General features: G+C 28.1%; 2 protein-coding genes across 2 annotated transcripts in view; one reads left to right on the top strand and one right to left on the bottom strand.

Moving 5' to 3' along the window:
- The window catches only part of LOC129956482 (elongation of very long chain fatty acids protein AAEL008004-like), a 143,650-nt gene that overhangs the window by 100,603 nt on the left and 20,573 nt on the right, over nucleotides 1-22,474 (bottom strand). The window lies entirely within an intron of this gene.
- LOC129956481 (elongation of very long chain fatty acids protein 1-like) overlaps nucleotides 6,137-22,474 on the top strand; it is a 32,740-nt gene continuing 16,402 nt past the window's right edge. Inside the window, exons 1-3 of the mRNA XM_056068386.1 lie at nucleotides 6,137-6,266; nucleotides 11,689-11,770; nucleotides 20,592-20,782. Coding sequence (XP_055924361.1) covers nucleotides 11,734-11,770; nucleotides 20,592-20,782 — 228 coding nt within the window. The 5' untranslated portion in view covers nucleotides 6,137-6,266; nucleotides 11,689-11,733. The remainder of the gene's footprint in view (nucleotides 6,267-11,688; nucleotides 11,771-20,591; nucleotides 20,783-22,474) is intronic.

Below are 22,474 nucleotides of genomic sequence, written 5' to 3'. Positions count from 1 at the left end.
GTAACATGCCTACCAAACCGTTCAGTGACCAGAATGGTCACGGATACGGGGGTATGAGACGGCGTTCTGTTCTAAAAAAAAATACTATTTTTTAGTGAACATATTGGATTACGAAAAAAAAGTACAGCAAAATAAGAAAGCATAATAACTTTTCAGTATCAATAATCTGTACTGTTATTTTTTTCTGGTAATGCATCTTATATCATGTAGTTTACTGTTTGCAAGCCAACCTATAAACAATATCCTGGTTAATATGCATATTGTTTAAAATTGTCTATCTATAATATGTTTAGTGACATGTATTACTTCACGGTGTCGATTTTTCCAATTTAAATCAATTAAAAATATTTTAAGTATATTTTTAACAATATATTTAATCTTTCTCTTGTAACAAAAATTAATGTGTATTTGTGTGTTTGTGTTGACTTTGTATATGCTAGATTATTTTACCTAGAGGGCCCATATATATATATATATATATATATATATATATATATATATATATATATATATATATATATATATATATATATATATATATATATTAGAATATGGAAACGCGCATCTAGGAGCTGTGTAAAAAAGTAATTAGAATTTTAAATAATAGCAAATGAAGTAAAATCTCGGTGTGTTACCAAATAACTACCGAAATTATAAAAGTTCTAAAATAATTTTTACATCATCTTAAAATTCAAAATATTATCTTTTCAATAATAATAATTTTTAAAATATTAATTAAATTCCCATTTTTAATCACTAATTAAAAACTATTTTAAGCATATTTTTTAACACTATATTTCGCATAAAATAAAAATAAAATTTAACCTGCACGAGCCTGTTATACTTGTATGAAAAAAAAATAGTTTTATCAACATCTTGCCACCTTGTTGATAGAAGCGCAAAAGATTAAGTTGATTTTCGAGGAATATTAAGCCTTGAATAGTGTAATCTTCAGCACGTATCTATGTGAAATAAAATAGTCATAAAATACGAGATTTCCTAGAAAAACAAGCGCAAGAGAAAGGTTACTGTGAACTTTTAAACTATCAATGTGAAAATCATAAATTTCAGCGCTGAAGACTCGGTATTCATATTTTTAAACATTGTTTGATTTCAGCAAAATAAAATTTTCATCAGTTAAAGTTTAATAACTTTCGCTTCAAATTAAATATCAAATTTTAATAAAACTGACAGAAAATAAGAGAAATAAACAGTAAAATGAACAGATGTGCGTGAGACTTCTAAAATAGTACGAGTTTTATATATATCAAAATTAGAAGCTTAAAAATAATTTGCTGAAAAAGCCATCATAGACGAGTTACGTAAAATATTTAACTGAAAATGTGAGCAACCATTTTATCCCGGCGAAACATATTGTCGCTAAAGATTTCTTGTATAAAATAAAAATAAATTTACCTGAACGAGCAGGTTACGCCTTTATCGGAAAAATTTACTTTTATCAAAATGTTGCCATCTCTTTGACAAAAGCTCCAATTAAAAAAAATTAACTCTCACTATAAACAAAACCTTGAAAATATGTAATTTTCAGCGCAGGTCTGTATGAAATGAATTAAATTTTAAACATGTTATTTTCTGAAAAAATAAATGAAAGAAAAGGGCTTTCAGCAATATCTATATTCACTATCCCTTACATTACTTATACGTTCCCTAACCCCGATGTTGTCCTGAAATCATGCATGACCTCAGGTTAGTGTGTGGTGAAGCTTTATAAACCAGATAACAGTTACTTACCGAGAGTGATCACTTTTGTCTAGTGGTCATGTTACTCGGCTACGAACCCAAACGTTGCGAGATCGGTCCTCTTTATTACCAATAGTTTCAAGTGAAATTTCCTGATTGATTGATTCCCTTTCTCCAGACAACAAAAGTAAATAGAAACAAGCTGTTTTTAAAATGTCGTGAACAAAAAATTTCAAACAAAAAAAGCAATAAATTATCATTAGTTAAAATTCAAATCATAATTTTATAATCTTATAATAATTTTAGCCTTTTCGGGAAGAGTAAAGAATGTAATAATAGAATTTCAAAGTTAAAGAATTTAAATAAAAACTTTCTTAAAACCATTAAATCTTTCTTCGCATTTTTTCTTCATTTGATATAATTGGACGTCCTATTACTATTTAAAAATAAAAATACACGATTAACAGTGTATTGCTTAGGGAATTGCTAGCCGAGAGAAAAAAAAATTTCCTTTACTCGAAAAACATAAAAAAACCAGAAAGGCATTCATTTGTGTTGCCGCGAACGATGTGTCTAAAAGAGAATTCACAAATGATATCGCTTTAAAATCGTTTGCTATTTATTTGAAATTAATTAAAGCTTTACTTTTCCTTTTATTCGCCGTCAAGTGCAATATAAATACTTATTACAACATTATGGTAATTTTCATTAAATATTTCAAACAATACTGGCGAAACAAACCTCAAATATCCTGGATCAGGTGACTTGCTATCAGCCAATCTCAAAGCGAATAAAACACAATGTTTACACACAAAAAAAATTATATAATGTATAGATATATTATGTCATAGCCAATGAGATTCTAACAAGCATCACTATTGCTAGTTGTATATATATATATATATATATATATATATATATATATATATATATATATATATATATATATATATATATATATATATATATATATATATATATATATATGTTTTTATTTTTAATGTTGCGAAATCTTGCAGAATCTTTTTTCTCCAACTCCACACTAGATGGCGCTTTCATATGAAAAGAAAATTTGAATCAAAGTGATTGAATAAAAGGCAACTAAATATCTAAAACTCTAAAATATTACAGTGCAATTACGAACAAGCGATTCAGATGAAAATTTCGGTTCCTCATATGCAATTTGAATCAGCACCTTTTAAATTAGATTGAAAACAGATTACTAAATTGCAAAATGACTGATACCAAATGAAATTAATAAGACAAAAACGTGTAAAAAAAGATTATACTCTTATATTATGTAAAGATTTTTTTTCCCTGATGGGTAGTACAATTTAACGGTGTTATTTAATTTTTCCTTAATATCAGGACTGGTTCAGAAAATACAAGTAACGACTTCGTAGGATTATATCATGATTTTTCCCGCTTTATTTTATTCTATTTACATCTTCCTTATGTAATATTAAGTTATACGATTTCTGTAAGTAATAAACGCACCCCTAATAAAATAAAGAACATGCTGTTTTTCATTCGTTTCTTTCAAAAATTCTACTCTGTATCTCTATATCTGTCTACTACGGCTCTAACACGCGTTATCTGTAGGAAGATGGGATTGCATGGTTCAATGGGCACGAACAAACCACGTATATCGAAATGAACAATGGTTGCGAAATATTTTTGAAATCATGAAATCATTTTGTTTGCGTTTTCTAGAAAGTCGTTAAGAATGGGTTTCCTGGATGGTTCGCATTTTCTTAGTCGAAACGACAAAATTTGAATGTGTATTAGAATATAAAAGATCAAAGTAGTTTTTAAAGCTATATTCCGACGAAATATATAAGTGCAAGTTTAATATCGTTTATATTTTCATTAAATGACGGTCTTTTTCATTCACGTTTTTGAAATATATAAAGAGAAAATATTGTAAATATAAAATATTAAAAAAAAACTAAAAGTATTGTAACTATTAATATAATTTATATCGATGCTTTGATGAATCTCCATGTCCGCGAACAAATTTTTTGAACGGAATCATCTCTGAAATGATTTGAACAAGATGATTAAAATTTGGTAGTGGTCTGTAGAACAGATTTGTAGAATTCTATTAAATTTTGAAAGAAATTCATTGAAAAAAAGTTTGTTTGTCTCTCTGAGAGCAAATGAAAACAATAACAATGAAATATGTTAAATTAGATACATAAAAATTAGAATAAATATTTAAATATAAATTCTGATCTATAAATGTAGATTATATTGAAACCTAAATATATTAATATAAAATTCCAATCTAATTTTTTCATAGATGTATAGATTCTAATTAAATTATGTATAAGATATAAATTCTAATCAAATGTTTTAATAAAATAGATTCTGATCAAATTTTGCATAAAATAGATTCTAATCAAATTTTATATAAACTATAAATTCCAATAAATTTTTATAAAATAGATTCTGTTCAAATTTTGTATAAAATAGATTCTAATCAAATTTTATATAAAATATAAATTCCAATAAATTTTTATAAAATAGATGCTGTTTATATATATATATATATATATATATATATATATATATATATATATATATATATATATATATATATATATAATTTTTAAGTTCATTTTATTTCAAGAGGCGCTCACAGAGCGACATAAGCAGATTAATGTAAAAAGAGCGAGAAATATTTATCCCTGGTCTTATAAATTTTGATAGGGATTTCTCTACAAGCGCCGATTTAGACAAGGGAAACACAGGGATCTTTTAGAAGAATGTGTTTAGATCAGCAATTTCTTGTCCCTTCACTCGGAGCGTGGGTACCACTGACGAAAGCATTTTTACAAAGCTTCAGTTGAATTAATTAAGTAGAAAAAGTGGAATGGGGTCAGGAAATAAGAGAATATTTTAGAATGAAGTGGGAGGAAGAAATTATGGGCTTCATTTAGAAGAAATATGGGCTGAATTGCGATAAAACTTTGGAAATTAATTAGAATGGAAATTGGAAATTAAAATATGATTATATATAAACAGATAGATTATACACGCAATAGAAAGCAAAATGAAAATACCATACCGGAGTTAATGTCCAAATAAAACTTTTTTTCTTTCTCGTATATTTAGCAAAGAAAAAGTATAATAATCGTCAAAAACATGGAAAATTGGGAGTTTGACGATTTCCAAGCTTCAGTCTTCCTTAAGTTCGAAAAACACAGCTACATAGACTAGCTTTTATCTAGACGGATGGAATTTAATATAAGGTCTTTATACAAAATTTCTATCAAATTTTGAGCAAACTCCGCTCAAAGAAAGTTTGTCTGTTCTGCTGTTCTAATATAATTTAACACGGTAACTACAAAACGAAAAGTTTTAGGTAGAAAAAATTCAATTCACAGAATTGGCATCTATTGTGTTGACACCTTTCAAATTTTGAGCCATATCCAAGACGGGATGGATCGTCTGTCGGTCTGCACTTACAGAAATATGTAGATTTTACAACTCGACGACGCAATGATTTCTATATATCAAATTTGGTATGGGAATTTGTGATTACAATTATAGTTCTAAGTCTCATTCTTGTTTCAAACAGTTGGAAAAAACGCGCCTATAACACAAATTTAATTTTAAGATATTGTAAACCACATGGCAGGAATTGATCGCCAAATAACTCGCCAAGGATCACACGATAGATTCAGTAAAAATGCTAATACCAAAACTTAATATTTCGTAACCATTGTACGCCAATGCCATGCAAAGCGTTCTCTGGGATACTATCTTTTTTAGAGAGTATGCTAGAAAGTTTGGGGGAGACCTCTCCCGCTAGTTTAATTTTAATTTCTGCAAAATCGCACGATTGAATGAATTTATAAGGACAATAAAATAACTTATATTCCATCATAGCAATAAAAATTAATACAAAAACTCAAGCCGTGTCATCTTTATATGATATAATTTTTTTAAGAGCTAACTAACTGGATATTTTAGTAAATTTCATCAGATTGTGCATTCAATTAATTTATAAAAATTACTATACCAGAGACAAATTTGTAAAATTCATATACTAAAATAAATTGGAAAAATTTATACCATTAAAATGACAATATCTTGAGATTTAAAATAATGGAAAAATTAAATTTTTTTCATCATATGTAAGGAAAATGCAATTTAAATTACCAAAAAAAATTAATTAATTTTGATTATATTTTAAATAGAGTTTTTTTTTTTTGAAAAATTGTTTGTGATTTTTCTTTCTATTTCGAAGAACATGTATTCTAAATTTCAACATCGAACCAGAATTGTTGAATTCCATTTGAAAAATTATGCAAGCTGTCTTATCTTTACATAATATAAATAATTTAAGACTTAGTCGCATATCTTAGGAAATCAATACGCATTAATGACCTGCTGAGTTATCAGAATCAAATCAACTGATCAAGGCTGTGTAATCTGGAAAAGGAAATTCTTTCTCAGGCATTTCCTTCTTTCGAGGTTGGGATATTAGTTTTAATGCGGGGATTATTGTTTCGTATCCCTATCTGCGAAGAAGACAGCTGGCTGTCGATTCCTAACAGGTAAGTCGGTTATATAATTTTCTTAAATGTGTTGGAATTTTCATTGCCCATTTAATGGGACAGTGGACATTTGAAATAAGTAAAAAAGGTCAAAAATACGAATCTTTATTTGCATTGTTGCATCACCAAGGTATATGTTTTTATTCAACTCAAATGTTTGAAATAAGTAAAAATAATTCAAAATAAGAAATTTTCTTTTTATTTTTGATATATATTTATATTGAATTAAAATAATATTATAAAACTTTTGAAACATGTTAAAATAGACACATATAAGAAACTTTCTCTTTATTGTTTCAGCACCAAGATATATGTCTATATTGAACCAGCATTTATTATAAAATATTTTAAATATATAAAAAGGGTCAAAAATAAGAAATTTTCTTTCTATTGTTTTATTACAAAGATATATGTTTATATTGAACTAGCATTATAAAATATTTTAAATAAATAAAAATGACCGAAAATAAGAAATTTTTTTTCTGTTGTTTCATTACCAAGATATATGTTTATATTGAACTAGCATTATAAAATATTTAAAATAATAAAAAAAAAAATAATAAATTAATTTTAAATAATAAATAAATAAATTCTAATAAATATTTTAAATAAATAAATATTTTTATATTATAATAAAAATGATCGAAAACTAAAATTTTTCTTTCTGTTGTTTCATCATCAAGATATATGTTTATATTGAACTAAAATGTTTCAAATAAGTAAAAATAGTTCGAAATACAAAATGTCCTTTCCAATCTTTCCATCATTAATATACATGTTTTTATTGAACTAAAAGAGCATCATAAAATTCTTCAAATAAGTAAAAATGGTGGAAAATACGAAATTTTCTTTTTATTGCTTCATATTAAAAGTTATTTGCTTTTTATTATTTAGTTGTATTGAACTAAAATGCTCGAAATAAATAAAAATGGTCGACAATATGAAATTTTCTTTCTATTGTTTCATCACAATGATATATGTTTATATTGAACAAAAATGTTTCAAATAAGTAAAAATGGTTCAAAATAAGAAGTTTTCTTTCTATTGTTTCATTATTAAGATATATGTTTATACTGAACTAAAGTGTTTTAGAAAAAGAAAAATGGTCGAAAATATGAAATTTTCATTTTATTGTTTGATATTAAACGTTATTTAGTTAGTTATTATTTAGTTATATTGAACTAAAATGTCTAAAATAAGTAAAAATGGTCAAAAATACGAAATTTTCTTCCTATTTTTTCTTAAAGATGATGATGTTTGATGGTTAATGATGTAATGATGATGTTTGTAAATTTAAATGTTTATATTAAACTAAAATAGCATTATAAAATATTTGAAATAAATAAAAATGGTCAAAAATGCGAAATTTTCTTTCTCTTGTTTCATCATCAAGATATATGTTTTTATTAATAAAAATACTATTACAAATTCTTTTAAATAAGTAAAATGGTCAAAAATAAGAAATTTTCTTTCTAATATTTCATCATCCTGATATATGTTTATATTCAAGTAAAATAGCTTTATAAAATGTTCAATAAAAAGAATATTTGAAAGACCTAGAGAAAAATGCTCATTCCAATGACTTTAATTAGAATTAAATGTTTCAGACGTCTTAAGTTTTAAAGAAATAAAGGTAAATAACTACATTAAAAGGTCAACTTTTTGCAAAATTATGAATTTTTTAAAATTTAATATTCTTAATGTTTGAACAGATTTCTGTATAAAACTATTAGAATGTTGTTTCTGAATCTATTTTTTAGAGAAGTTGCACTGGTGTTTGCATTTGTATTTATGTACCTTTAATTCTATTTTACATGTTTCTTAATTCTCTTTTCTAAAATTCTAATCTTTTTTAAAAGTTTCTTGTAAAAAATCTCATGAATTAAATTCAGATGTATATGTATATATATATATTTTTTTTCAAATTTGGTATAATAATTTCTTAATATTTTCTACAATTCCTGAACAATATAATAAGTTATCTATTCATTTAGAAATATTTTACAGTTGTTTTAGAGCTTCATAATGTGAAAAAAATTGAAAATTTCTTCTTTTTTATCAGTAGAACCTCATGAAGAATGGATAGAAATACAATTTATTTTTTGTTCAGGAACTAAATAATATATTTCTTGAAATATCTACAAAATTTCAAGCAAATCATTTGATAAACCTCTAAACTAGAAAATTTTTGCTTTATCCCTTTTTAGCCAAAAAGTTACACTTTTTTCCAATTTTTAGAAAACGTTTACCACTGAACTGGTATATTTTAGTTTTATAAATGTTTTTTCAATCTTTTCAATGTAAATATTGAAAAATAAAACTATTTTCGAACGTCTTTCAAAACGTTCAACCCGAATGTAGTGATATACATAAAATAAAATTGATCATGAAGATTTCAGTTATACATTAAAAGAAAACTGCAATATGTATTTTGTTGTTTCAAATTATTTTAGATACTTAAAATTGATTTTTAATTCGCAAAAAAAGCATAAAATTCTTATGAAAATTTAGTGCGTGCACATAAAAATATTTGTAAAAAAATTAACTTAGTATTAGAATTACTAAATCATGCCTAGTTTTGTTTTAAATATATATATATAGCATAGTAAGAAAAAGACAATAGAAAAAAATGCAAAAATTAAGTCGCCGGGAATATATTGAAAATTTAGAAAATTATATATATTATTTATAATTTTTAAAAATGTATTTATATTTTAATAATGCATTAAAATATATAATTCACTTAATATATATGCATAACAAATGTTAACATTAATAATTTGAGAAAGGACCTAATGTCTCTTTCAGATTCGCATCTTAACGTATTGAAAGCAATACGTTAATATGTCAACATATTTTAAATTATTTAAGATAATATCTTTTTTTTGTCATGAATTTTTTTATTTACTTTCTCTTATATGAAATATAACCAATGACTGGTCTCTCATAAACTTTCTCACAAGCTGTCCAACATATTTGTCATTACACGACTCAGGACCCTAGAGTTCCATATGATTTTAGTGAAGATTTCATGAAAATTAATTAAATAGTTAATGTTTTATTAATGTTTCCATTGTTCATGCTCTATATTTCTCAAATTACATGGTGGAGCTAAAAACGTATTTAGAAAATTTAATTTAAAAAAACATGGAAAGAGAGATATAATATAAATTCTATTTTATTGAAATTAAATATTTTTCTTTTAACTTGGAAATAATTTTCGAAGATTCTAATACTTTAATAATTTATAAAAAATCTTCAATAATCCATCGATAGAGATTTAAATTCACCATTCATCAATAAATCAGTTGTTCAAGTAAATTGTCGCGATTTCTTTATGAAAATCTGGTGGAGTTATTTCAAGAGCTGTTTGAAATAAATTTATATTTTGAAAGTGGAGGTATTAAAGATAACTTTAAAATGTACTTACTGTTGTCCTAAGCCCTTCATTTCTACGTTTTGAAAAAGAAGTTGCGCAAACCATTGAAGTGAGAAAATCTTGTGTTTAGATATTTCTTAGAAAATTATCTCAAATATCACTTAGAGTGCAGTTTTTTTTACATGCTTATGGTTATCAATCTTAACTTGCTGATTTCTGTTTATTTAAGTAGTAGAAGTATCAAAGTAAGAACCTCAAATCAATAATAATCCATCAAATTTGTTTCTTATGTTGCGATGCGATAATTGAAAGTAACAAATATGTAGTAGCAAATAATTCGATCGCAAGTTCTGTTAATGGAATATTCTGAAAACTATTGCATGTGTGGTAAAATCTAATAAATTAGCTTGATTTTAAAATTATATTCTAATATTTACTATACATTTATAGATTTTTAATAAATACATTTCGTAAGTGAGGTGAAGGTCGTAAAAGTGCAGTTATAAAGTATACAAAAAGTCGTTAAAAGAATAAACGTAAGTTGAGTATTACAAGAGCGAAATAATTAAATTGTAAATGAGTTCAAAAACACCAAATGATATTCTTGCAATTCCTTGTAGCGCCAGATTAATTATTTAGGTTGAGAAACCAAACGATAAATTAATAGCGCCATAAGAATATCTTAATTAATTAAAAGTAAGAAACCAAACAAAAAATTAGAGTTCAATTGAAAGTGACGTCACTTAATAGAAACGCCGAACACGGACAGCATTTGAACGCGGAAAAAATAGGTCGTTTGTCAGGAATCTGCCTATAGGAAAAAATAGGCAGATTCCTGACAAACGACAGCTATTAACGTGACGTAAAATAGTAAACATTAAAAAAAAACGTAATTTAATATCACCTCCTGTTACTATTACTATCAGGCATTTGGATTTTACAATCATTCCAAATGCTTGAAAAATACAGATTTTTATTATTATTAAAAATCTGTTTCTGATTCTCGGATGATGAAAATTATGAAGGGCATTTGTGACTGTTATCCTGCTTTTCAGTAGAAAGTCCAAAGAGGAAAATTTAACCTTACTCGCAGCTTTTACAAATTACCTATCCAAAGAAATTAATAAATTACCTTACCTTAAAAATAGCTTCAGGAAAGTTATGATTTTATTTTTTTTTAAACACGTTTGCATTTAAAGGGAACAAATGAAATTATCGAAATAACTTTGAAAAAAGCTGGAATTTATTATTTTTCTCTTTTTAGAGTGCTTTAAAAAACACATGCTTCCCTATATATGCTATTATGCTATTTTTAGCATTGTCCATCCTTGCATTGACCTAATTGTCAAACTGAATTCTCTTTGAGGTAATTGGCCACAAAGTGGTCATTGATGAAGGAAAGACTAAAAAGGCTTTCCATTGTTTCAAATATAACTGAAATATATCTAATTTTGGGATATATTCACACTGAATTTCATTTGCTTAGAATATTTTATTTATAAATTATTGACCAACCTACTCGATAGACAAACTGTTTTAAAAAATCATTGTTGAACTCCGTGCTGAAGTGAACAAAATTCTTTAAAATTTTGATGTTGAGATTTCTGACATCAGCAATATCTTCTTTTGTATACTTTATGAAAAAAATAAAGAAAATTTTGAAATTATTAAAAAAATTTGATAATATACAGGAAAAAAAACTTTGCTAACCTTCACTGTATTTTCAAGATTTAAAATGGATATTTCCATTTTGCTATGAAATTTCATGGTTTTCTTATTTCGGTTTTGTTTTTTAATAAACTACTGAATTATATTGGGATCTTCTGAATTTTTCAAAAAAATCTTTTGCATAAATAAAGGTTAAGCTGCAAGTTGTTTAAGTTGCAAGTTAATTATTATGCAAATTTTAAATTATTTATAGCAATTGTTTGATTTAATTATTACATGAATCTAGCAAACATATTTAAATAATAATATCTTGCCATATATCTATTAAAATAACAGTGTTTGTAAATTTATATAAAATATTTATTTATCTCATAGGTATTAAAGAAACTCCAGGGGAAGTTTCAAATTAGGCCAAGGAAAATGTTCGATCCTTTCTACATGATGCTGGGTCCAAGTGGTAAATTCAGCTTTATGTATCTTATCAAAGAAATAATTACAATAATCGAATGAACTGCAAGATGAAGTTCAATACATATTTCTAAAAATTCAGCAAAATGAGCCATTGAAACAATTATGTAAGCACAATGATATAAAACAATTTCCAAATTTTTTCATGGATTATAAAATGTTTTGCGCTAGAATATATGTTGGCAAACAGCGATTTTTCAGGTGCTTTTTTCAAGCGTATTTTACAACTACTTAGAGAGTACTGGACATTTTCATCGTTTTTCCAGGTTGAAGTATTGGATGTTGTAAGAACCAAATATATGTAATGATATTTCTTAATTATTACATATATTTGTAATTTTTAAGTAATTTGTAAGTAATATTTGTAATTTTCACATAATTTGTCAAATTTGATTTCTAGTAAATTTCCTAATTTTTATATTCATTTAACCCGATTCATTTCATTCTAAAGATTCTCTTATCTCCTGATCCCATTCCCACTTTTTAATAATTAATTCTACACGCCCTCTAGAAAGCTGATGCTAGAACCTCACATTCTGAGTGAAGGAATAAAAATATCTAATACTTATAATATTCCTTTCAAACATACCTAAGATTCCCTTTCCTAAGTAAATACATGGCAAAGAAATCCCTATCAAAATATCATTGTAAAATCACTGAAGAGAAAAATTCGCGATGCACTAATGCAATGTTTAATTTTTATATGAAAAGTATGCCTCTCGTGGTGAAATAAATCGAAGTTAAAATTTCAAAAGTTTCTGCTGTTCGGCCACGCAACTGCACGTAACCACACACGCACACATATATATAAATATATGTTCAGGGGAATTTCTTACCTGTGTTATTTTCATTTATTGTGGAATTAAATATTAATTTAATTAAAATATCAAGGCAAAGGAGCCAAACGAGCATTGAGTTAGGAAAATTGAATATTAAGCATGCTGAAGATGGAAAATATGTGCCAGAAATAGCAGAGACTGCCCTCAGAAGTCATTCAACTGTTAAGGACATCATAAAATGCTTCAAAACAAATAATCAGGTGAAAAATAAGCTTAAGACAACACACTATAAGATTTTCAAAGAAACCATCGATATTTAATAAGAAAAGTAAAAGCAAATTCGTTCCTTAGAGCACCAAAGCTATCTATTATTGCTAAAATGGAATTAGTAAAAAAATTTAGCTCATGAACAATTTTTAAAAAATGTCCTCCATAAGGCAGATTTCAATGGATTGAAAACCAGACAAAAACCTTTCATAAGTAAGCCAAATCATACTAAGACTTAAATAAATAAATAAAAACAATGTTTTTTTTTTTTTTTTTTTTTTTTTTTTTGGAAAAACATCTTATTTACTGATAAGAGCAAATTCGACATTTTTGGATCCGATGGCAAGCCTTACGTCTGGAGAAAATCGAAAGAGGAATTTTGCACAAAAAAAAATTTGAAAGCAGTTGTGAAGCCTGTAGGTGGATCAGTAACGGTCAGGTGGCTCTTTCACAGTTACAGGCCTAGAAACCCTCCATTTTATTGAAGGGAGAAGGATCAGAATGCATCCATACCTCAATATTTTAACCCTTTAAAGGACCATTTTTTTTCTAGTCATATTATGTTAAAAAATTTTTAGGCTTGAAATTAGAATAAGAAAAGGGATTCATTTAGCTTATTAGATAAATTTAATTTGATTAATTAATTAATTTGGTTAACTAATAATTAAGTAGCAAATCAAGACGCATCATTTTGTGTTAGATAAAGAACTGAAGCATCTAAGTTTCTGACTTACTAAAAAAATGTGTCAGAACTTATGCCAACCTATATAATTTTATACAAAGATTGATAAATTTGGTGGGAAGCATACTTCCCACGGCCCTAGAAAGGGTTAAAGAAACTTTTAAAATAATGTGTGCTGAAACTTTCTCTTGGCAACAACTGGCGATTTTATCAAGACAATGATCCGAAACATAAAGCTTATCGCATCTTAAAATGGTTATAAAAAAGAAGGACTTACATACAAAATAATAATTTATTTGAAATATTAATTAGTTTTCAAAATCTTCTTATCCCTCAGAGTTTGGCTTGAGCATTAGTTTTTGTTTTGTTTTGTTTTTTGCCATACTTTTTGGTTAAATTGAATTAATTTATATTTTTTTTATATAAATGCAATAAATATACTATAGAAAATTCATTTAATTATGTTTCTTATCATTTTTAATTTATAAATTTTGACTGTATTAGTATATTTACTTTGATGCCCGAGTTTGGCTGGGTGTGACTGTATTATATACTAGCAGCCTTTGGCGACCAGCCGGTTCGCCAATCTTAATGTTCGTTTAAATTTTAATAATTAAATAGGTTGAACCGGAGTTTAACCCCCTTCTTCACCAAGTTGCGATAACGCGTCGCTAGCAATCTTTATTATGCACTATAATTGAACATCTGCTCCTTTGCTTTTGAACATTTCGCAAGACCGTTGTTGGCGATTTTTAAAAATTTCTCAAAGCAGGGGGTAAAACTCCGATCGTACCATTAAATATTTTACGCAATTCGAACTTTAATAGATTCTTCATCAAAATATTTTAAAACTTCAAATTTTAAGAGTCATATAATTCACTCATAATATTATAAAGACCTTCAGTCATAACGTAATATGTATCTCTCTCATTTTCTGCTACCTCTCGTAGAATTTATGCTTTATATTAAAGTGTAAACGATTAATCTGCAATTAATATAATAATATTTTTTACTGAAACAAAGCATTTTTTTTAATAATATGATTACTGATAACAGAGTCACTGAGCGTTTAAACTTTATGGGCACTAAAGAATATCTTTCTTAATTTATGTGATATCTCAAGAATTTGTCAACAAAATTTTCTCAGATTCATCATGAACAGATCGATTCATTAACAATGTTTCATTTTAAATGCATCAAACACTAAGAAAATAAAATGAATCGTTTAAAATAATCGGTCGAAAGCAGGTTTAAAAAAAACTACTTAAAAAACGATGTACTTAAAACTATAAGCATATACAAAAAAATATATAACTAACATAAATACAATTTAATTACAAAAGCATGCAACTAACCTAAAAATATTTTAAATCAAGAATCATACGTTGATAATATTGTCAACAATCAGAACACAATGCGCATGCGTGAATTTTCAACGCCAGTTACGGTAACGCAAATGCGTGAATTTTTCTACGCCAGTTGGGGTAACGCTATGCGGATTAGAAATTTTTAATTTCCTTTATTCTGTGTAATTTTAATTCAAAAGTACTTCAGAATGACTCTGAAAGATCGATTCATTAACAATGTTTAATTTTAAATGCATCAAACATTAAGAAAATAAACAGAATCGTTTGAAATGATCGGCCGAAAAATGTTAACATTAGCCTCATTACTGTTGGGGAAAAAAACTGAAGCCTTACTCATTTGGCGTTGGGGAAAATGAAAGGATTTTTTTGGCGGGAAGGTTAGTTTTTAATTAATAATTAAAATTCTAATTAGAATTTCAAAAAAGGGACCCCAGGTGCACATTCCCGACCTCTAAGGTATACATGTACCAAATTTGGTAGCTGTAGGTCAAATGGTTCTTTCTGTAGAGCGCCAACACAGACACACACACATTGAGCTTTATATATAAGTATAGATAATGGAAGGACACCAAACGATTAAACGATTGATGAAATATTGGAAACGATTCGAATTTAATAGCAACACTGAAGTATGATGGAAAAGTAGTATGATGAATTTATTGTTACCAATTTTTTAAATATAATTATTTTTACATAATATGATAAATATGAAAAAAATTATATATATTTAAAAACTATTAAAATTTAAGCAAAAAAATTCAACGAGATTATAAATTGGTAAAACAAATAAGCAATTTTTTTTTTTTTTTTTTTTGAATTTTAGATAAGTAGTAAATAATTTTTGTGGATCATATTTCTAGAAATTATCGAGGAAAATCTTCCAAATGCATCTTAAAGAAAATTACGCTAAAATTTGATTTTTTCTTCAAAAATATCAAATTTAACTTTTTGCAAAAATTACAAATATTTTTCTATTAAATATTCTTCATTTCTGAACAGGTGCCCTTCATAAAGCCGTTGGAATTTTGTTTCTAAGCTTATTCTTTGGAAAGTTATATAAATTTTTGTATTTTTCTAATACAAGTTTTAATGGTATTTTACATTTTTAATTGTGATTTTCCCAAATTCTAAATTTTGAAGGAAGTGTTTGACGAAAAACATCGCAAATTAAATCCTAATGCATATTTTATGCTACGAATCGATGTAATAATTTCACAAAATGTTCTTCGGTACTTGAACTAGAGAAAATTCTTAAATTTCTGCAAAACAACTATAGAAAATTTCCGAATCTGCTCATATGTTCAACAGTTGCTTTAATACTCCACAATGAGAAAAAAAATTTAAATTTCATTTCATTTGTCGGTCTAATCTCAATATTTAAAAACTAGGATGAAATATAGCATTTTTTGCCACAGGAACTAAATAATATATTTATTAAGCAATCTGTAAGATTTTGGGAAACACATTTAAAAAATTTTAACTAGAAGATTTTTATTTTATCTGTTTTTAGCACCCTCCCCAAAAACATTTTTTTTCCAGTTTTTTTTTAAATTTGACATTTAGTTGGTATATATTGGTTTGATTGTTGTTTTTAAAATCTATTTCGTACAAAAAAAATTCAAAGATATTATAATCTTAAGGCGTTTCTAAAAAAGAATCATACCGAACATACTCACATGTCTTAATTTTTATTTATTTAAAATTTGAAAATATAATTCTGATGCGCACATTTTTATTTTCCAAAATATATCTGCATTCTTTTAGCAGTTATATGTAAAATAACCGAGTTCTGAAGAAAATTTACACTTACATGCGCACGCAAGCACGAACGTGCCAAAGGCATTCACTTTTACTATTGATAAATATTCAGAATAAAAAAATTGCCAAATCAGTGTGTTAACAAATGTCTAGAGACTTTAACTTTTCATTTTAGGTTTGCGTAAAGTTATATAAAATATATGATATTTATTGAGCCTATTTCAAATATAATATTCATCTTTTGCATCATGTGAGAATTTTTACAATAGCACAACAAAAAATTTCGAATTTGGGACGTTTCTTTAAAAAAAAAATTGAAAAATTAATAACAAATTAAATCTACTATCGCAAATTTCAACTTATCATGTCAAAACATTATTATTTTTTAAGGTATTATTTGTCTTCATTAATTTAAGTCATTAACCAGTTTAAACCGGTTTGAAACAGTCACGAGACTTCTGTTTCTCTCTCTCTCTCTCTCTGTCTCTCTCTCTCTCTGTATATATATATATCTATTTTAAACTTTCATTTTCAATTTTTCTAGCTGGCAAACAAAGTTTTGGAGCTCGACCAATTTTGAGATGAAAAAAGAACACCATCGTTTTTCTAAATATCGGCGCGCGCTAATCTGATATTCTCATGATTGTTTCAAACCGGTTAAACTGGTTAATGACTTAAATTAATTAATACAATTCGTAAGAATTCAGAGAATGTATAATTTGGAAATTAAGTTGTAACTTTGGTTGGCGATAAATCGCAAAATGGGACAACCTTCTGAATTATTTTCTAATAACCCTGTTTTAATTAGTTGAAATTATCCCTGAACCAACACTCCTTATCGATTAAACAAACAATATTTTAACTTGCTTGGTTTATTTTTAAAAAACATTGCGCGAGTTAGGCGATAACACTGTGAATTCCAAGGGAAATACTTCATTAGCAGAAGATAGATAGTGGAAAAACTATACTGTGAAAACCGACTCCAAAATAAAACTACATTAGCAGACGATAGATATTTCAAAAGCTATTGTCTGAAAGCCGATTCCAAAATAAAAAAAATAAAAAAGCTGATAAATAGCCAATTTGTTGCCTTCACATTTTGAGGCTTCAAAAACCTCAAGCGAAAACAATATCATATTCTCACATGATTAAAAAAAAAAACTTGAATATATAGCTTACATAGCATTCAATATTTTTATAAATTTTACAACCAATAATACTTGGGAAAAATCAAATAAATAAAAATAAAATCAGACATGTATTTAAAAAGAAGTTAGATTATATAAGTTACGAAAATTTATTTTTCTGTTTTTAAAGCAAAGTTTCCGTTCTTCATAATTTGATTTTCGGTCATTATTTCTGTTTAACTTTCAGAAATAACCTATCATCATATATACATTCCAGTATGTCTTTAAAAATACCTCGAGTCCTTCAGTATTCTTTCTAATCGTTTTCCTCTGCATTTTATATCTTGATGAACTTCCTGGATCAACGAACCAAACTTTCCAGAATCTCATATTTTTAGAGCAAAAATTACATATTTAAGATCATATTACAATCCGGGTTTTCAAAGTCTTACGTCCTTTCATCAATTATTAATGTATTACAACTAGAATCATTGTAATTTTCAAAAATTTAGCGCATCATTGAAATTAACTGATGAATTTTCCTTGATCAATTTCATTTTTTCCTTGAAATGTTTGATTTTTTAAAACTATTTTATATCTAAACCGGCGATCATGATTTCGTTTTAATTAGAATTTCTGAAAAATGTGGTAAAACACTGATATAATACTTGAGGTAATCACAATTTTCAACCAAGATTTTAAACATATTGTTTCATCATCTGAATTTTATGTATTAGGATGGAATAAGGAATTATTTTACAACCATTGAATTTCGCCAAATAATATTCAAAGATCGTGACATTAAATTTTCCTTCGAGGTCAATTCTTTCTTCATCCAGCTGAGGCTTTTACTTTCTCCTATACGAAATATACAAAAGAAAAAACATTTTAACAGACAAATAATAATAATAATAATAATCCAACTGGAGATTTTGTGGAATCTCTCCATTTCAGATCTTCCTGGGTCCAAAAACAAAATTTTGAAACTAAACATGTGTCTCTATGAACACTATGAACACTCAAAAACACTTTGAGCTACATGAATGAAATTTAGTATACGGTCTAAAGTTGTAAATTCCTATCAAATTTTGAGTAAAATCCATTCGGTTTGTCTGTCCGGCTGCCCGAATATTAATTAACACAATAACTACAAAATAAGGATGTCAGATATATAAAATTTAGTTCAGAAAGTTAACATTTAACGGGGAGAATGCCAACTTTAGAACCAAACCCGTTGATATGTCAGTCTATACTTTCAAAAGCATGCAATATTAACTTTTGTTGTGAATTTAGCATTTTTACTGAATCTATCGCGTTATCCTTGGCGAGTATTTTGGCGATTAATCCTTGAATGCAGTAAATAGTATCCGAAAATCAAATTTGAGTCTTAAACGAGTTTCTCCCAACCGATTAAAACAAAAATTTGGCACACAACTATACTTGTAGTCTTAAAATGACATACCAAATTTGATATATTTAAGTCATTGGGCTTTTGAATTATCGCTCTTACGAGTTTCTGAGGACACAGACCAACAAACAGTCAACCCCCTTCTTATATTTGATTCAAAATTTGATAAATGTCTAAACTATTAATGTAAAATCAGCTTACCGAATTTTATCTATCTAGCTGTCTTCGTTTTGTAGTTATGGTGTTTATTTTATATTCGAACAGTCGAACAGATGGACCTCCCTCTGATCAGAGTTTACTCGAAATTTGCCACAATTCTACCACTTTGGTATAAAGACCGTATACCAAATTTCGTCCGTCTAGCTCAAAACTAGGGATAACGAATATTTTACGAGTGGTTATTACGCAACCAATATCATAAAGTCACAAATACCAGTGATCAATACTTTTCAAAAAGAGGTGTGATTCAAATCCTTGATACGATCTTGCTGATGATATTTCGATTACAGGTTTTGGATCACGATAGAAAGTAACAATCGATACGATCTGTCCAATGGAAGCTCTCGAACAAAACAGGAAAGGAGAAATCTGTGAATGGGTTGAAAAGTGAATGGACCGGTTATTCTTGGAATTAGCGCATCATTGAATTGCATATTACTGAAATTTATCGGAGCTGTGAATTCCGTGGAAAGTGTGAAGCCGCCGCTCCACTTCATAAGAGTGACCTTGACTTTCCGATATTCGCATTTGATGATGCACTATTCCATACAAATCATTTTTAATTGCTTGTGACATAACTTTGCATATATTCTGTTTACTGCTGGCGCCATCTATTGGTAGAATATAGAACTAAAGTAAACATTTTATAGAAATGATATATATATTTAATTCAAATTTTTCATAAAATGGTTTCCTCCAGTAAAGAAATTAAATAAATAGTTTTGAAAAAAAATCAAATTTAAGAAGTAAGCTGAAATAGATAAATTAATTCAATCACACGTTACTAACATTAGTAAATTAAGTATTCATTACAATTAATAAATTTTATATTTAATAATAATAAATAATTTTTAATTAATAATATGATTGAAATAACAGATATTTGGAACAAATATTTAAAAATAACAATAGCAAAATTATTTGTTATTCAAAAAATCGTGGATTATGCATCTTTACTCAAAACGTTTTTGAATGATCTTTATCAGAAACAGATAGACAGTCGGACATTTCCCAAAAATGTGTTTTTCGAACTCTTGTGGGTCTAAAACGTAGAGATTCGTCAAAATCTCGAGTTCGAAATTTTTTATGATTACTGTATTTTCTCTATACTACGTGTACGAGAAAGTAAAAACCTCTGACATTTTGCAAACCCCAAATTTGTGTTGACTACCAATTACCGTTTAATTGTGTATTCCTTTGCAGATCCAAGAATGGTCAAATATCCTTTGATGTCAAGTGTCATGCCGACAGTGTTTTTCTCCACTATTTTCCTCCTGTTCGTCAAAGTCATCGGCCCAGCATGGATGAAGAACAGGGAGCCATATAATCTACGCCACTTCATGGTTGTCTACAACATTTTCCTGGTTGGTCTCAGCGGATGGATAACTTCAAACGTGAGATTTTATTTTATGTCCGTTTAGTATCTGGAAGACCAAGCTTCACCCAGTAGTTTTGTGTGCGTGTGTGTATTTGTGCGTGCTTGGGTGTGTGTGTTTGTGTATCTTGGAAGACCATGCTTCACCCAGTAGTTTTGTGTGTGTGTTTGTGCGTGCTTGTGTGTGTGTGTGTGTTTGTGCGTGCTTGTGTGTGTGTGTGTGTGTTTGTGCGTGCTTGTGTGTGTGTGTGTGTGTTTGTGCGTGCTTGTGTGTGTGTGCGCGCGCGCTTCCTGGTTGGCCTCAGAGGATGGATAACTTCAAATCTGACATTTTATTTTATTTCGCTCAGTATCTGGAAGACCATGCTTCACCCAGTAGTTTTGTGTGTGTGTTTGTGTTTGTGCGTGCTTGTGTGTGTGTCTGTGTTTGTGCGTGCTTGTGTGTGTGTCTGTGTTTGTGCGTGCTTGTGTGTGTGTGCGCGCGCGCTTCCTGGTTGGCCTCAGAGGATGGATAACTTCAAATCTGGCATTTTATTTTATTTCGCTCAGTATCTGGAAGACCATGCTTCACCCAGTAGTTTTGTGTGTGTGTTTGTGTTTGTGCGTGCTTGTGTGTGTGTCTGTGTTTGTGCGTGCTTGTGTGTGTGTGTGTTTGTGCGTGCTTGTGTGTGTGTGCGCGCGCGCTTCCTGGTTGGCCTCAGAGGATGGATAACTTCAAATCTGACATTTTATTTTATTTCGCTCAGTATCTGGAAGACCATGCTTCACCCAGTAGTTTTGTGTGTGTGTTTGTGCGTGCTTGTGTGTGTGTGTGTGTGTGTGTGTGTGCGCGCGCACGCTTCCTGGTTGGTCTCAGAGGATGGATAACTTCAAATCTGACATTTTGTTTTATTTCGCTCAGTATCTGGAAGACCAAGCTTCACCCAGTAGTTTTGTGTGTGTGAGCGTGTATGTGTTTGTACGTGCGCGCGCGTGTTTCTACGTGCGCGTGTGTGCGTTTGTACGTGCGTGCGTGTGCGTGTGTGTGCATGCGCGCGTGTGCGTGTGTGTGTTTCTACGTGCGTGCGTGTGTGTGTGTAGGGAGGGGGATCTTTGTGTTTTTTTTTTCGGAGAAATTGTTTAGGTACGAATCACACACTGATTGCATATGAATATTTTTCAATCTTACCTACATATGAACTGGTCATTTAAATAAAAAAAGAGTCAAGAATGGATTTCGTTTAACCCGTTGTTCGGATCAATCTGTTATATTATAGTATTCGTTGCATAGTTTATCTATCATTTGCTTATATTCGCGAACTTACACTCAGTTTTACCATGGTGAAATCGAATATAATAAGGTTGTCAGCACGAGCGCAGATAGAAAATGGCCCCAATAGTTAGTTAGTTAAAAAAAATGTTTTCTTTTTTTAGTGTATATGTGTAAAATCGCACTTCTTTTCAGGAAAGTCACCTATTTAGATAAACGTAAAAATCAAAACCTCATCTAAGTATTAAATATGATCCAAATCATTAAAGCTGTTCTCGAGATACACGGCATAAATTTATATATATATTGAATATAAATGAATATAAACAATAATTTGCTTGTACGATTTATTTTTATTTATTGATTGATTGATCTAATAAGATTTAATAAATTTTGGCGAGATGGTATTTTTAGAAGACAGAGCGAGATCACACCCAAAATTTGGTAAATTTTTAATTAGTA

Source organism: Argiope bruennichi, chromosome 11, assembly GCF_947563725.1.
Source record: "Argiope bruennichi chromosome 11, qqArgBrue1.1, whole genome shotgun sequence".
NCBI classification, from domain to species: domain Eukaryota; kingdom Metazoa; phylum Arthropoda; class Arachnida; order Araneae; family Araneidae; genus Argiope; species Argiope bruennichi.
The sequence above is the reverse complement of the archived record's forward strand: the minus strand, read 5'-3'. Positions and strand labels throughout refer to the sequence as shown.